The sequence below is a fragment of the Phoxinus phoxinus genome (genome assembly GCF_949152265.1).
Source record: "Phoxinus phoxinus genome assembly, chromosome: 20".
In the NCBI taxonomy this organism is placed as follows: Eukaryota; Metazoa; Chordata; class Actinopteri; order Cypriniformes; family Leuciscidae; genus Phoxinus; species Phoxinus phoxinus.
The window spans coordinates 21461669-21479709 of record NC_136895.1 but is presented as its reverse complement, the minus strand read 5'-3'; the positions used below and the strand labels follow the sequence as shown (position 1 = coordinate 21479709).

The window sequence follows — 18041 nt, the reverse complement described above, 5'->3', positions numbered from 1 at the left end:
TTTTTCCCGACAAACATGGGCTTGTGCGGTCTGTAAGATTACAGACTAAAACTAACATTATGGAAAGGCCAGTGACAAAGCTCTGTTTGCTGCATGGAGTATAAATATGTTTGTTCATGCTGGGCTTGACTGTACTTTGATGGATTGTAACATCTTGGCTCTCTTTTTTTTGTTTTTTGTTTTGTTTAAATTGTAATGGCTACTGGTCATTAACAATTAGGGGCCGGTGTATAGGAGCCAAATGTGGTGTTTGTGTATTTTTATATTGGGTGTTGTTTCTTGTTTGTACACTGGGTGTCGCTCTAATGTTACCTGAGGTCAAAGGCATAAAAGCAGCATCCAAACTCCCAACAGGAAGGGGGGTTTGGCCCGGAAGGGCAAACGGTTTTTGACCGCTGTGGCGCATATAGGCTGAAACTGATTGTTGACAATATAATTGTACACTCATATGATTTGCCTGTGAAACTGGATATTTACCTCTGCACGGTAGAAACAAATAAACGCAATAATCAGCAAGACAAACGCCTGGACATTCTTAAGACCGAAGCCAGTGGTAACAGAAAGCAAAACAAACAGCGCGTCAGCCAGGGCATTACGGGGCTAAACCACTCCAGTAGCTGCTAGTATTAGACTGAGCGGTTACAGCCATTTTTATTAAAAAAATAATTTCCTGTATATCAGCATGTCCTGGTACCCAAACAAAATTAACTATTATTCCAGCTTGTCTTAATCTATACAATATGTTCATTATTTCTATGAAGTTGTATGAAATGTTTGTAGGTTGGGAAGTGACGCCATTGAATCTGAACAAATCACAATCTTATTTGGCATCTGTTCTTCTACCAACAAAATGCCATCTGAATTGATACGTAGCGGCCACATCACTGCAAATTCAGGGCCTGGGAAAGAGTTTGGAGACTTGCCGTGGGGTTAAAAGATGATGGACATCAAGACTGCAGGTGATGTCCAATATGCAAAAAGCTGCATATTGTTATTATTTAATGTTGTTGGTAGGGGTGGTGGTAGGGACGGTGGTATTGGTATTGATATTATAGAACCATTTGTGTTCTTTTTTTTATCTGGGTCGGGTGACTATTCTGGGTGCTGTCGGTGGGTATGACTAGCAGGTCCTGTCGGCATATTCATTGTTTACTCGGTTCACGGTTTTAATGGCCTCTCATTTTTGCCGCCTCTGCCCCAACTCCAGGCTTCTGTTGAGCAAAATAAATGTGTTGGACGGATATCTGGGCTGGATGTGGTGTCTCTGGCTAGGGAGCTAACCAGTGCACGCTAGGGTCCAAGCCACAGATCACCTAAAAAAAAAAAATAATAATAATAATTTGAACTTCGGTCCTGTCAGGTCACAACCAGACTAGGTGAGCTGGGTCTGGAGGTGCCTGTAATGGTGCCATAGCATATTTTACTGAGGAAGACTCAGCGAAACATAAAGCTTAACTGCTGGGGTTGGGTGTCATCGATGGTGGTGATGGGGGAGGGACAGGTGGATCAGTGAATCTGAGGGAGGTGTCTTTGTTTGGAGGGTTTGTTGGTTGTGCTCACTGGCAGTGGTGGAGTGGCCCCCAGGCCTAGAGAATAATGTCCTAAAATATGGTGTTAGTATTATAATTACAGTACTGCCACTACTACTACCCCTACTATTATCATCATGAATATTAGTGTTACCACTACTACACTACTATTGCTACTACTATTATTATTTTTGTTCTAGTTATTTTTATTAATAGTATGAATACTACTTCTACTACAACTCTATCACAATTATGATTTTCTTAAATTGTCTCTATCACTAAAATACCTCATTGCTTAAACTTACCAATTTACCTGCATACATCACTATATTGATGTTTGTTTGTTTTTTGTCTATTTATTTGTTTATTTTTTGTGTTCTGTATGTTCCTCTCTCTTCTGTATGTGTATATATGACAATGATATTTTACCTTGTATAAGCTACAATGTTTTAAATTGCAATAAAACAAATAAAAATAAAAAAAAGACTGCAGGCGAAACAGGCTGGATTATGTTGCACCAGGCAGGCGAACCATGCAGAGCTCATGTCCTCCGTTACTCGGCGGTCGCAACCGGTCAGCGCATGCCCAGAGATTTCAGCAACGGATAGTAGCGACTGCCTTCAGTTAGCGTGTGTCCCACTCGGAAAACCTAACCTTTCGTTTCTTTCTCTTTTATACTGAACAAAATTATAAACGCAACACTTTTGTTTTTGCCCCGATTTTTCATGAGCTGAACTCAAAGTGTATTCACACCAGGAAAGTCCGATAGTTCACTTGCTTTGGTCCGGACCAAATAATTATTTTTTTGTTGTTGTTTGGTACGGTTCGCTTTCACACTGCTCTTTTTGCAAGTGAACCAAAATTTGTAAACAAAACCACATGTGTGCTAAGGTCGTCCATTCATTGGACAAGGATTCTCAAGTAGGGAAATTAGGAAGTGCAAAAAAAAGCTATTGTATATACTGCTAACAAGTGTCAACGTTAACGCTTGCGATTAAGTTAGACCAGTTTAACGTAAATTAACGCAGCACCCCCCCCCCCCCACACACCATCCTTGTATTGTAACTATCGTTACATTATATGAACTCGCTCGTATTCATGCCAATGCTTTTAAAGCATTTATGCGCGATTAGACTAAAGAGAACGCTCTGTATGTGAATGTCCTGATGCGCACACACTCATTCATTCATTCCATTCCAATGATGCACTCACGACGCGCAACAGTATCGTGTGGCCAGACAGCGCGCCGGAATGAAATTCTCTTTCGCACTTGAACGAACAATAACACAAACCAATATGCCAAAATGTAGTAAATCAACAACAGATCACTTTCCCATAATGCAACTCCGACTACGGAAGCCTAGCTTTCTTGCAATTGGGTCGGTTGTTCACATCGTAAACGAACCGTACCAGAGTTCGTTTGGAAACGTACCGAGACCACCTCTTCAGCCGGGTCTCGGTTCGATTGTTTGGTCCGCACCCGAGTTCGATTGCTGTATTCACACCTGCCCAAAAGGTCCGCACCAAGGGAGGAAACGAACTAGAGTTCGATTCAATCGAACTAAACAAGGCAGGTGTGAATACACCCTAAGACTTTTTCTATGTACACAAAAGAGAACACCTCTCCAAAGTGCCAGACGCCATCAAATGTGAGCATTTACCCATTCAAGTTGGTTACGACGACCAACTGTAGTCAGGTCGAGACCCAGATGAGGACGACGAGCATGCAGATGAGCTACCCTGAGACGGTTTCTGACAGTTTGTGCAGAAATTCTTTGGTTATGCAAACCGATTGTTGCAGCAGCTGTCCGGGTGACTGGTCTCAGACGATCTTGGAGGTGAAGATGCTGGATGTGAAGGTCCTGGGCTGGTGTGGTTACACATGGTCTGCGGTTGTGAGGCCGGTTGGACGTACTGCCAAATTCTCTGAAACGCCTTTGGAGACGGCTTATGATAGAGAAATGAACATTCAATTCACGGGCAACAGCTCTGGTGAACATTCCTGCAGTCAGCATGCCAATTGCACGCTCCCTCAAAACTTGCGACATCTGTGACTTTGTGCTGTGTGATAAAACTGCACATTTTAGAGTGGCCTTTTATTGTGGCCAGCCTAAGGCACACCTGTGCAATAATCATGCTGTCTAATCAGCATCTTGATATGCCACACCTGTGAGGTGGATGGATTATCTCAGCAAAGGAGAAGTGCTCACTAACACAGATTTAGACAGACTTGTGAACAATATTTGAGAGATACCTTTTGTGTACATAGAAAAAGTCTTAGATCTTTGAGTTCAGCTGAATTTTGTTCAGTATATATTAAATTTCCTCTTAACTTTCTCATTGGTTTCCACCCATTGGGAAAAGTGAAAGAACCGGTATGGATTTTTTCCATATCGCCACAAAGTGGTAAAACACAGAAGCTCTTTCTCTGTAAGCTACTGTCCGTTTAGTGACAGAAGCAAGTTTAGTCAGTCTGAATCATAACAATGACGGGTCTTACAAAATTCAGCTCATTTTTATAGATCCGCCTGAGATTATTATGAATTGTCTCTAAACAACAAACAATTCCGAGATTTAAAACATGTTTGATTTGATGCCTTAACCAAAACAGCTTTGCTTGCTATGACCATGATTTGGGATGGTTATTAATGTGCTTTGGAGGGGAATTACAGTTAAACCACATAAAGAGACCAAACTGCTCAATGAAGACCAGGACTCAAAGTTGAAGGTGACAGGGAGTTTACTGAAGACAAAGTTATGCACACATTCAAAGGCCATAAAATGTTTTTTAAAATAAAATAAAAGAGTAAGAGGATCCAGCCTCGAACTGACTAAAGATATAGAAACACTAGTACATACAATCAAATGGGTAATCAGTTGACATGCCTACATGTTCTGATTATCAGTACAGAACATTCTAGCAGATATAACTCAATATTTTAACTAACTGCAAAAGTTGAATAATTGTTCTGAGCCTAATGATTAATCTGTGAAAATCAAGATCAAGTGGATTGTATTTTAAGACAGGCATTTTCTTTTATGAAAGATTAGAGAAGTTAATTGATTGAAACTCTTTCCACATGACTGGCAGTGAAACGGCTTCTCTCCAGTGTGGATCCTCTTGTGTATTTTCAGATATACTGACCGTTTGAATCTCTTATCACAGAGAGAACACTTATAAGGTTGTTCTCTAGTGTGGACTGTCTGATGCACTTTCAGTTCTCCATCTGTAAAAAAAGTCTTGCCACACTCCGGGCATACATAATCTTTCACACCACTGTGTCTTTTCTGGTGTAATTTCAAACCACTCGGATCACTAAAACTCTTTCCACATAAAGAACACACATGAGGCTTCTCCTTTGTATGAACTCTCATGTGGCTCTTCAGGGCATGAATCCTAAAGAAATGTTTACCACACTGGTCACAGTTAAACAGTCTTTCTCCAGAATGACTACGCAGATGTAATTTAAAAACACTTGATTGTTTGAAACTCTTCCCACATTGATAACATGTGTGTGGACTTGCTGGACTGTGGATTGTCATGTGTACATTAAGGTTTCCTTTATGTGTGAAACTCCTCCCACACTGATCACATGTGTGTGGCTTTGCTCCACTGTGGATTGTCATGTGTACGTTAAGGTTTCCTTTTTGTGCAAAACTCTTCCCACACTGATCACATGTGAAAGGCTTCTCTCCAGTGTGGATTTGCATGTGTTCTTTAAGGGTTCCTTTTAATCGGAAGCTCTTCCCACACTGATCACATGTATGTGGCTTCTCTCCAGTGTGGATCCTCTCATGTATTTTCAGATACATTGACCGTTTAAAACTCTTGTCACAGTATGAACACTTGTAAGGTGTTTCTGTAGAGTGAACAATCTGGTGCACTTTCAGTGTACCATCAGTAAAAAAAGTCTTCCCACACTCAGAACAAATATGATCCTTCACACCGCTGTGTCTTTTCTGGTGTATTTTTAATGCACCCATCTGACTAAAACTCTTTCCACACAAATGACAGACGTAAGGCTTCTCCTTTGTATGAACTTTCAGGTGGTCCTTCAGGAAATCTGCCCTAAAAAATGTTTTACTGCACTGGTCACAGTTATATAGTCTTTCTCTAGAATGAGAAAGCAGATGTACTTTAAAAACACTTGATTTTATGAAACTCTTTCCACATTGATCACAAGTGTACGGCTTCTCTCCAGTGTGGATTCTCATGTGTTCTTTAAGGGGTGCTTTTCGAGTGAAACTCTTCCCACATTGATCACATGTGTGTGGTTTATCTCCAGTATGAATTTTCATGTGTTCAATAAGGGCTCCTTTTTGTGTAAAACTCTTCCCACATTGATCACATGTGTGCGGCTTCTCTCCAGTGTGGATTTTCATGTGTTCGTTGAGGGGTGCTTTTTGTGTGAAACTTTTCCCGCATTGATCACAGTTGTATGGCTTTTCTCCGCTGTGAATTTTCATGTGTTCATTAAGGTTTCCTTTTTGTGCAAAACTCTTCTCACACTGATCACATGAGTACGGCTTCTGTCCAGTGTGGACCCTCATGTGATCTTTGAGGTTTCCTTGATATGGGAAACTCCTCCCGCATTGACCACATGTGTATGGCTTCGGAACAATGTGTATTTTCCTGTGTTCCTCAAGGTTTTCTTTTTGTGCAAAACTCTTCCCACATTGATCACATGTGTACGTCTTTTCCCCAGTGTGGATTTTCATGTGTTCATTAAGGTTTCCTTTTAGTGTGAAAATCTTATCACACTGATCACATGCGTACGGCTTCCCTCCACGATTAAATTTCATGTGAAGATTAAGATTGTGCTCGCATGAGAAACTCTTTCCACACTCAGGGCAAGTGAAACATACTTTGGCATTTTTTTTCAATGAGGGACTCAAGAATTTTTCTTCAGTTTTGACATGATGTTTCTCCCACGCTTCAATCCCCTTGTTCTCTTGAATCAGGTCTAAAAATGAAAGTAAAAAAGAAAGAAAAAGTATCAAAAGTTTGCTTTTCAGTAAAGCATACAAAGAGAGAAAGGTGGAAGGAAAATGACTTGTGACCTCTGACATATTAGAAGAAAGTATGAACATTTTGATGCATTCATTTGAATTTGGTACATTTATGAGAATTATTGAGTATGTTTGATTACCTACTACACGTCAAAGTTGTAAAATGTTACAAAAATTGTTTGAAAAAATTGTGACCCAGATATAAATAAAGATAAAAATAAAACAGTTCAGACAAATATTTAGTCAGACTTAATATGCCATCAGTATTATTTATTCTCAAACCTTTGATTAGTTGAAAACCAAAAGTAAAAGAAAATTTAATTGAATTTTAGGCTCTATTTTGTACACAGTTCATGGAAAGTCATCCAGATATTATTTGTTTCTCATTAATTACCAACACTGTGGTGAACCGCTAAAGTCTAATTTTTGACGCCACAGTTTCAAAATTATCCCAAAATATTTAAAAACCTCTCGTAGAAACAAACGTTGTTTTGCACGGTTGCTTTGGAAAAGTATATGTCAAACAAACTAAATTGAAATTGACCGTTCGCAAAACCCCGCCCTCTAACGGTTCTCGTCCAATCCTAGCTCAGCAACTGTAACTAGGAGAAGGACCTCCGTCAAACATTCCGATTTCAGCAAGATAGTGCAATGATGCGCCTATGGCAGTGAGGTCTGCACGGGCTTAAAACTTGCTGTATTTTATGATTGCTTGCAACTATTATTAAAAAATAGGCTACATGTACAAACACCGTTTCACTACGGCACTGCGGCCCCCTCATCAGTCAACAAACAAGAGGAAAAAAAAGAGAAAAAGCACGGACTTACTAACTTAATTACTAAGGGTGTCACGATTTCGATTTTAAATCGAAATCGATCGAAATTAAGTCACAATCTCGATTATCGAATAAAAAAATGGAATCGTCGATGCTGCCACGCCCCCATGTCACGTTCGGTCGGCTTGTCAAGCGAAAAAAACACGCGTGTTGAAATGCTGCGAGTCAACCTCATCTGGTGGCCGCACACCCGACGAGAAGCGCCGCGTCTATGACAACTCGAGGTATCGCACACACCGGACGCGAAGCGCCGCGTCTTTGACAACTCGAGGTATCGCACACACCGGACGAAAAATGCCGCGTCGCGTCTATGACAACTCGAGGTATCGCACACCGGACGCGCACAGGCTACAGTACAATTAAATACGTTGCTTAGTCTGCAGTCTGAAGCACTTTATCTCAGAGAGCGTCCGTTAACTGAATGTATCCTGAAAATCCGATAACATCAGTAATTTTCATTCAACCAGCTGATTTCTGTAAATGAATGTAAAACATATTGCAGCACAGTGTGAAGTCATAATGACGATTTGAGACAAATAAATGTATATAAATGTATTAATTTAAAATAAATTTAATATAAAACTATGTGAATGGCGCTCTGTGGCGCGGCAGGATTAATTTTGAACAAGGTCCCATGGTTGCTGGGCGCCGCGGACAGACGCCGAATGGCGCCGCCGGTGTGTGTGTGTGTACATTCAGAGAACGCATAGAGAACGCGTGGCTCTGCGCGACGCATATATTTATCTGTTAAACTGTTTGTTTGTTTTGTTGTGAACTTGAATGTCATCTTCTGTGAAGAAGACTGCAGTTACAAAAGAGAAACTAGATCGCAGGTTATTTGCTTAAGTTTCCAATTGACTGAAGATATAAGTTATTGTTACATTATGTTCTTAATAAATGTTTGAAATTTGACAATGTAGTGTGGTACACTGCGAACAAAGGTCAGATATTATGCATAAAAGTTTGGTCTAAAAATGGCATAACCTGTGCTAAAAAAAAAAAAAAAAGTAAAAACCGAGAATCGAATCGAACTGTGACCTTAGAATCGAAAATTTAATCGAATCGAGGATTTGGAGATTCGTGACACCCCTATTAATTACGAAACGTTGATGTGGTTGAACAGGAACACAGTCACAAATTCCTCTGGAACTCAAGCATTAAACTTCAAAACAAAGTTCGTGCAGTTGCACAACTATTTACACAAATATATCCTTCTCAGTCAGTCGGCTACGAGTTATGAATGAAGAGAACAGCATCGAGAGTTGATGTTTCAGCGCGTCCTCTGATTGAAGTGTTGTGACTGAAATAGCGCGCGCGGGAGCACATGCGCAAAACAGTTTTGTAAAATGATATATGATCAAATAAAAATGATTGATATATAATTTTACAAAACTGTTTTGTGCATGTGCTCCCGTGCGCTATTCTGTCTATACTTTCTGTCGTGCCCTGGAGAATATGTCTGCTGCATTACTCCAAAACCAATCACTTAATGTATGGATCTCAACCCAGCCATGGCTATGGTTCTCAATTGTTTGACGGGCGTAGTAACAATAACTAAGGGGCGTGGCTTTTGCGAACGGTCAATTGAAACAAATTGAAAATTTTATATGGCTTTGTGCCCTTATCAAAAAGCAAAAGACTGCAATAAATAAGTAAGGCTGACCCCTAATAGTTTACTAAACGTTAGTCGACAAGGAAGAGGCTTATGGCGCTTTTCCACTGCATGGTACAGTACGGCTCTCTTGTGGCACGTTTCCACTGCATGGTACGGTACGGCTCGCTTTAAATGGTACCACCTCTGTTGAGGTTCCAAGCGTACCGTACCGATACTTAAATGTGACGTGAAAACACTGCAGATCGCTGATTGGTCAGACAGAATCGTCACTACCAGCGTCATTGTATTTGCACGACACGAGACACCAAACCTGCTAGATTTAAATATAGCCAGTAACAGCCACCGCTGTAGCACCTGTTTTTAAACTACTTGCTTGACTTGCTTGAAGAAAAAAAGAAAAAACCTTCCAAAAAAAATGGCTGAATCAGTGGACGAAGTGCAGACGTTCCACTCGTTGGTTGCAGAGGAGTGGATAAACTATAACGATCAGTCTATAATCCCACCCACTTTGAAGCGGTACTAACTGCAGTGGAAAAGCAAACCGAGCTAAAGTGAACCAAGCCGTGCCGAGTCGTACCACGTAGTAGAAAAGCGAAGTGAAGCTTTTATTTGTCGGTTAGTCACAGAAGAAAAAAATCTCCACAATGATCCATCAACATCTAATATGGCTTATTTGAAACATGTAAGTAGTGGCAACTTTACATGGCTGCTCGTGCTAACGTTAACCTACATAAATGTACAATATTGTTAGCTGCATATCCAAGTGTTTATGAGGAGTGTGGAAGCTAAAGTATAGCGCGCTTCTGCAAGACATGGAGGCGCCGGCGCATCACTTGCATTTTTTCCTAATAACAACGGAATCAACTTAAAATACTCTGTCGTTTGTCGGTCTTAAAGACAAGAGTAATACATCATTTGAAACAATTTAAAGGGTTTAATTGTAAAGTGTAAACTCATAATAACAACAAAACGTAATTTGGTAACAAAGAAAACAAACAAAATGTGCTTTCTGCCGTCTCGGTCTCCGTGAACTGGAGCGTGTCACAAAAATTATCCAAACTCAGCGTATAGGCTGCTTACCTCATAGAAATTGGAAATATAGAAAGCTTGAAATGTCTTCTTTTGGACAAACCAATTCAAATCGCAAACAAATACTTTCTGATTACGTGATCTATATTAAAGGTGCATTTCTCTCTATAGCGCGTTCACTAGGCTACTGCAGAGAAGGCGAGTCAACATCGTCAACGTCATCTTTGCAGCGACACTGTATCAGAAAACACTAGTTTATTAATGAATAAATTTGTGTCCTTGCTATTTTTTTCCGACACATTCATAATCATTACTTTTCCCAGGTGCGTTATGCGTGAGCTTAAAGGGATAGTTCACTTTGAAATTAAATTTTGGTATGTTTTAGCTTACCTGAAGTGCATCCAAGATGTAGGTGTCTTTGTCTCCGCAGTAGTTTCAATTTTGATATTTTTAGGTCAAACCGTTCTTGTCTGTCAGTCATATAATGCAGGTATATAGGTACTGTCTCCAAAAGCATGCAGAGATGTCTCTAATAGCATGCAGAGAAAAGTCCAAATAAAAAAAAATTCCCCATCGCAAGTGCACATTGATGGCCTAAGACACGAAACAAGCGGTTTGTGTGATAAAACGAGCAGTATTTATATAGTTTTTATCTCTTTTACACAACCACGTCCATCTGATCTGTTTACGTCGCTTGCGCAAGCGCCGTAGAGCGCAGCAAGGCTCCGGAAGTGATCTCTCGCGCGTGTACGTCACTCATTGTTTACACCAGAACCTATGCACAGAACAGAGATTGTAGGTAGGACGGCTAATAGAAATGGTACTAGTTTGCGCTTATCCGGGATGTTTACACCGATGTAAAAAAATACATTTACGTAAGCTCGCGCAAACTCATCCGGGAGACCACTTCCGGGGCATTCTGCCGCTTTATGTCTGCGCAAGCGACGTAAACAGATCAGATGGACGTGGTTGTGTAAAAGAGATAAAAACTATATAAATACTGCTCGTTTTATCACACAAACCGCTTGTTTCGTGTCTTAGGCCATCAATGTGCACTTACGATGGGGAATTTTTTTATTTGGACTTTTCTCTGCATGCTATTAGAGACATCTCTGCATGCTTTTGGAGACAGTGCCTATATACCTGCATTATATGACTGACAGACAAGAATGGTTTGACCTAACAATATCAAAATTGAAACTACTGCGGAGACAAAGACACCTACATCTTGGATGCACTTCAGGTAAGCTAAAACATACCAAAATTTAATTTCAAAGTGAACTATCCCTTTAAGGCTGAAATTGGATATATATTATGCCTATATTAAAGGCTCATTGCAGATTAGTTCACAGTGAAAGAATTGAATGTGCTGCGAGTTTAGCATGCATTGAGGAACGTAGTTGGCCCCAGTTGTGCTTTATTTTCACATCTGCATAATTAAAAAAACAAATCTAGGAAGATACAGCATTTCACTAGATTTGTAACAAGACATGTTTGTAAACCCAGTTTCATGTTTTATCTCTTGCAAGTGTGGAAATTAGGACAAAAGTATTGTAATTTTCCACTGTAGGTAAAATTATATACTTATGAAATATTCATTTTTGTTTATTTTACAATATATGGCTATTTCTGTCCAACGCATTCTCATCCTAGTGCGTCATATACTGACACTTGTGAAAAATCGTCTACATCCAACGCACATGGCACCCTTTAGCGTCAATATGACACGCACAGTTATGGTTGGGTTTAGGTCTGGGGTAGGGTTAGGGTTAGACCGCTAGGAGGCGCCTTCTGGCCCATTTCTATCTGCGTCTCATATTAACGCTAAAGGGTGCCATGTGCGTTGGATGTAGACAATTTGTCAAAGTGTCAGTATATGACGCCTTGGGATGAGATCGGGCTGTACTGTCTGTGGCAAGGGGGTGTGGTTCAGCGAGGTCTGTGACGGGAGAGAGGCATAAGTGGATCAAGTGCAAATGACAAACACCTGTGTCTTGTTTCAGTAATTGGTGAAAGAGAACGTATAAAGCAACCTGGGAGATGAGAAGCGGCAGAGAGGGGCAGACTAAGGCTATGTGTACATGGAAATGATCTGAAGAGAAAACGCAAAAGTGGCGTTGGTTGCGTTATCACTTTTTATTCTGTGTTCAGACAAGCGTTATGGGGGGTAAATCTGCGTGCATATGGAGACGCAAAAGTGTGTGAAATTCGATATAGTATGCACTCCAGGCGGCTAGGTGGCAATGTGAAGCACTGCCACACAACAACACAAAATCCGCGCGCCTGCGTACAAACTTCCTTCTACTTCTCTCCCTAGTAGACTTTTGCGTTTTTACCCTTTAGACGGGAACGCGACGGTGGAGCGTTTTTAAGATTTCCACTCTGGAGGGTGGTTTCACTTTTTTGCGTTTATAAGCCCCAAAAACACCATCACCGTGTAAACGAAAGGCACATCTGATAAAATATTTGTACGTTTTCACCAGCGATCATTCTCGTGTAAACAGGGCCTGAGACTCGTGAGCAGCCAGGACTGAGAAAGCTCTTGAGAGCACTGGTGGACTGAGTTATTGGAAGCGCCCGCAGCGCAGATTTGTTTTTGTGTGAACTCCTAATTTGTGAAATAAAGACACAAGTCTCAATCAAGCCGACCTAATCTTCTTCCTTCCAACATTATTTTTAACGCGTTACACTGTCATAGGAATAATAATGAACATTTATTATTATATTCTAATAGTTTGGCTTCCTAAAACACCAGTGTGACTAATGTAGACTGAAGCTCATAAAAACACTGTTCAAAACAGTAAAATGGTAAACTTATAATAATTTTAATGATTCAGTTTCATGACATTCATCTTTGCATGATGGCGTCACGTCCATAAACACAAAGCTTTTCAGAGATGGCAACAACTCAGAGATTTAAATTGTAATAGATACAATATACAGCAATTGTTATATCAAATGTCACCATTGATTTTTGGAAGATTATTTATTTTAAATTTGTTTTCAATGAGTCAAAAAAAAAAAACACACATAGAAAAACAACATTATGTCTTGTCTGTTTTGGAGGAGCAAGTTCCACAGGAGCAAACTTACACCTAAAACCATCATAGGTTTTCACACTAAATACCTGAGCCTCAACTCAATCACAAAAACAATGTTCCACTGTAACTTGCAACTTCATGCTATTTCTGTACTGTAGCTATATGTGGTTTTAAATCAAATACATATCCGATATCTGGACATCCGACCTACGTCAAAACGCGCATACCCGATTCCCCTTTGAATTCCAAGCCACCACAAGGCAAGGACAACACGTTTATTCACAAATATATTTTTTTAATGTTGTATTATGAGGCAGACGTATGCGCTCGCTCACAGCTTCTTATTGAGGTGGGAACTTTATATTTGTCTTTGTAAAAAAAAGAAATTGCACGAACACAGAAACATTCAGGACCTGGTTTTTAACCACCGACTGTGACTTTTATAAATAAAACAGCTTCACTTGTGAAAGCTACATTATATTTCTCAGCAATGAGGTGATAACTTTGCTTTAAGTAATTAAACCAACAAGCTTCACTATTGGGTCACTCACTCGCGCGCACTCTCTCACTCAAACACTCTCTCTCTCTCTCTTTCTGGCTCTCGTTAATTCATGAAAAAACTAACTTTATTTCACTTCAGAATTCTAGATCTGAGCTGTAGATAAACTAAAATTATTTCCGGACTATATATCTGGTCCGTCAGATTTTGCGCTGCAAAACATTCATGAGTCATGACAGCTGTTATCTTATAATAATAAGATCTAATAATCATGACCACCCGACATGAATTATAAAAAATAATTTTAATAGCACGGCCATTCAAAACCAGGGGCTACCATGTGCATGTATATATAATTATAGTGAATATAAACAGGCGGGCCAAAAAATTGGATATGGTCAAAAGATCGGATCTGTGCAGTAAGTCATGCAGTGTAAATGCAGCCTAGATGACTTGAATAGCTCTATTTGGAACAAAAATTATAATTTTAGAATGATTGAGGTGATTTTGTAGGGGAGTGAATCTGTAGAGCAAATAATAAACAAGCATAGATAAATACAATAGAACAAAGATACAAATGAAATAAACAGTGCTTTATGTTTTTCAGGTAATTCTAACAGTATTCAGATACAGAATGAATAATCAATTGTGAAATAGGCTAGCACTGCATAGTCTTTACTGTATAAATTAAATATAATGAATCTTTGTTAAAGCTAAAAAAGTGATTTTCTCTTTGTTTTTGTTTTTTTTGTTTGATTAACATTAATGAAACAGACAGCAGCAATATTATGGTTGCTGTCACTTTAAGACAGAATGCACGGATTCAATATAATGACACGCCTCCGTTTTTTTTTCTCCATTATTAAAGTTCACGTAAGCCATTGTGCTTACGAGGATACTCACAGGGCATTTTTTTGTGCATGTGTCCGTTCAAACACAGATAGCGGAATATAATGGAATTTGGTGTCCGCGTGCAGTCTGTGCTGCTCTGAGTGTGTGCATCTTCTTTTGCGTCTTCTTGTGCTCGAATAGTTGAAAATTGCTTGAATGTTTTAACTGACAGGACCTAAAACACGTGCAAGTGCTAAACTTTCGCTCTATGATCGTTAAACTTAGCAATTATTACGAAAATCATGTGCGAACTTTGATGCCTGGTCCATACAGATCATACAATGCCATCCCAAATGAAATGGCAGATCCTGTGATCGCGACTAATCCCACATCGCAACATCAATGCTAAAAATCCTTACTAAATTTGCTTGTATATATGGAACAGTCTGCCAAAGATGATGATGTTTGAACAAAGAACCAAATACCATGTTAACCTATGAACCTGTAGAACTGACGTCAACCGATTACCCATCGACCTATACGTACTTGTGTTTCTGTATTTTAAGTGAGTTCTCCTTTTACTCATTTTCTACGGCCAATGGAAGTGTGGAGAACTTTGTCTTCTGTAAACTGTTCACTTATTGAACTACAACTTTGAATAATGGTCTTCATTGAGCAGATAGGTCTCTTTATGGGGTATGACTGTGAATTCCCTAACACTAAGTTATTATAACTATGCAGTGCGAAAGCCCCTTTAACTATGATATTTCACCGCTCTTATGACTTTTCTAACTGCACTAAATCTTTTTAAAACTAGTGGGGACCAGTCATTCCACGCAGTCGCTCCCAGGCTGTGGAATGCTTTGCCTCTTGTTTTACGTTGCGCAAACTCAGCTGATTCTTTTAAAAAACAACTGAAGACTGCTCTTCAAGCAGGCTTTTGGTTAGTCGAGGGGTTGTTATGGTTGTTTGTTGTATTTGTTGTTTGTTTTTTGGGGAATGTATTTAAATTGTTCTTGTATTACATTTTACTGTGAAGCACTTTGTGATGTTTATCTGTGAAAAGTGCTGTATAAATAAATTTTACTTACTTACTAAATCTGATGAACTGCTTGAGGTTTTATAACCTTATTGAAGAACCAAGAATAAACACCAACCTATTTGTTCGTCTGTGTATTCCTGCTTTATTCTGCAGGGTTCTGGATCACCTCTTCGTTCTTCTGTATCTTCCCATTTTATTCTGCAGGGTTCTGGGTCACCTCTTCGTTCTTCTGTATCTTCCCATTTTATTCTGCAGGGTTCTGGATCACCTCTTCGTTCTTCTGTATCTTCCCATTTTATTCTGCAGGGTTCTGGGTCACCTCTTCGTTCTTCTGTATCTTCCCATTTTATTCTGCAGGGTTCTGGATCACCTCTTCGTTCTTCTGTATCTTCCCATTTTATTCTGCAGGGTTCTGGGTCACCTCTTCGTTCTTCTGTATCTTCCCGCTTTATTCTGCAGGGTTCTGGGTCACCTCTTTGTTCTTCTGTATCTTCCCATTTTATTCTGCAGGGTTCAGGATCACCTCTTTGTTCTTCTGTATCTTCCCATTTTATTCTGCAGGGTTCTGGGTCACCTCTTCGTTCTTCTGTATCTTCCCGCTTTATTCTGCAGGGTTCTGGATCACCTCTTCGTTCTTCTGTATCTTCCCATTTTATTCTGCAGGGTTCTGGATCACCTCTTCGTTCTTCTGTATCTTCCCATTTTATTCTGCAGGGTTCTGGATCACCTCTTTGTTCTTCTGTATCTTCCTGCTTTATTCTGCAGGGTTCTGGATCACCTCTTCGTTCTTCTGTATCTTCCCGCTTTATTCTGCAGGGTTCTGGATCACCTCTTTGTTCGTCTGTATCTTCCCGCTTTATTCTGCAGGGTTCTGGATCACCTCTTTGTTCTTCTGTATCTTCCCGTTTTATTCTGCAGGGTTCTGGATCACCTCTTTGTTCTTCTGTATCTTCCCGTTTTATTCTGCAGGGTTCTGGATCACCTCTTTGTTCTTCTGTATCTTCCCGTTTTATTCTGCAGGGTTCTGGATCACCTCTTTGATCTTCGGTATCTTCCAGCTTTATTCTGCAGGGTTCTGGATCATTCATGTTTTCAATGTTCATTTGCAAACTCTATCTTTCTTTAAAGAAGATAACCAGCATTTACTGGTTTAATCGCTGTGGACAAAGCTGCACTGAAGGTGAGGAGCAGAACTGCCAAAAACAAACATAAATTAGTTATCAAATTAATGTTTTCATTCAATCACAAACTTTAAACATGTTGTTTGTCTTTATTTATCCAACTATCAAAATGTAAAGTTATTTAATTTGTTTGTAAAACAAATTCACATATTCTACATATACATTTTGTCTGTTGGTCGATCTATTATTATTATTTACAAGAAGAGGCAATTGTTTATTGTGACACTCTCACTTATTTAAGTCTTATCAGTGAGATTATTTAATTAACCACAGTTATAATAACTACCATACAGCATCATATGTAATGTCCATATGAACCTAAATATAGTTCAATTTAAAACACATTTTTACATTTACAGTCATGTAAAATGTGATAATAAACTTGTTGCTGTAAACTGTAAAAGCATACTCGACCAAACAATATTTCAATGTTTACATGACCAAATTATTTGTCAGCTTATTAATATTTATGCACCTCTTGTGATGGATTTAAAAGGTCCTGAGTGGTGAATATCGTCATTCTCGATATCGATTCTCATTAATTACCAACACAGGTAACGTTATACTTTTAACTTTTTTTCTTTCGTTTTCTTTTTTTGGGGATCAAGTAACAGGAGTGACAAAACCCTCACTGCTCCAAACATCGACATAAATACAGACTAACATAATAAAAAAACAGATTAATGAAAGTATTTAACTTTAGTTCCTCATTTCCTGCTAGGCTAACTTAACGTTACATGTTTATTTAAGTCAGCAGACGCAAGAGGAAAAAAACGCAGAAATAGCTCTGTACCAGATGAAAACAATACAGAAATTACGCTGTAAAATGTTGCGTTGACATACTTTTTTTATAATTGTATAAATATACGAAGAACTGTGAACTGCTTACCTCACATCAGAAGAGAATCGGCGCAGTGATGGCGTTAGCGGTGACGTCATCAATGCGAGGCGAAAATCATGAAAACACGACTAATGGCTGTGCCTGGAATGGCACACTAACTTACTGCTTACTACATGATACACAGTGCATACTGCCTACTATTCTTAAGAATAGTGTGTGAAATAGTATTTACATACAGTCACATGACATGACAATCATTGAACACTCAGCATATCCGTTCAGGTTAGCCTACCTTACGAATAAATGTGGTAACTATTCTTTTTTTTTTTTTTTTATGTGCAAACCTGAGTGAAACCTTTCGACTCCTCACCAACGGGCTTGATCTAACCCATTACAATTATGTTTGTTGCTGTAAAGTCAAGTTGATTATGTGAAATTAAATGTTTTTCACTTAAAATCAATTGAGTTGATTAAGCCCAACATTAAATTCTTTACAATAAAAATGTGCTTAATATGATAACATAAATGAACTGGTTTGACGAGATAATAAAAAAAATTAAAAATAAAAAAAATTATAATTTTATATA

General features: G+C 39.1%; 1 protein-coding gene across 2 annotated transcripts; it reads right to left on the bottom strand.

Annotated features, from left to right (window-relative positions):
• Positions 1-4253: 4253 nt before the first annotated feature.
• On the bottom strand, positions 4254-17588 carry LOC306988387 (uncharacterized protein). 2 transcript variants are annotated; one of them, XM_079593332.1, is made up of 4 exons: positions 17503-17588; positions 16160-16625; positions 15548-16057; positions 4260-6493 (listed from the first exon to the last, which is right to left on the bottom strand). In XM_079593332.1, the coding sequence occupies exons 2-4, from the start codon at positions 16533-16535 to the stop codon at positions 4548-4550; spliced, it is 2832 nt and encodes a 943-aa protein (XP_079449458.1). In that variant the 5' UTR covers positions 16536-16625; positions 17503-17588; the 3' UTR covers positions 4260-4547. The 2 variants fall into 2 exon arrangements, with proteins under 2 accessions (XP_079449457.1, XP_079449458.1); XM_079593331.1 differs by having other exon boundaries at positions 4254-6493; positions 15548-16625.
• Positions 17589-18041: the final 453 nt, after the last annotated feature.

Excerpts from the sequence above, each read along its gene's own strand:
- LOC306988387 (XM_079593331.1), bottom strand. The coding sequence starts at position 16,535 with ATGAACATTGAAAACATGAATGATCCAGAACCCTGCAGAATAAAGCTG. Across the intron at positions 6,494-15,547 it reads ATACACAGACGAACAAATAG|ACCTGATTCAAGAGAACAAG; the intron begins GTTGGTGTTTAT and ends TTTCATTTTTAG.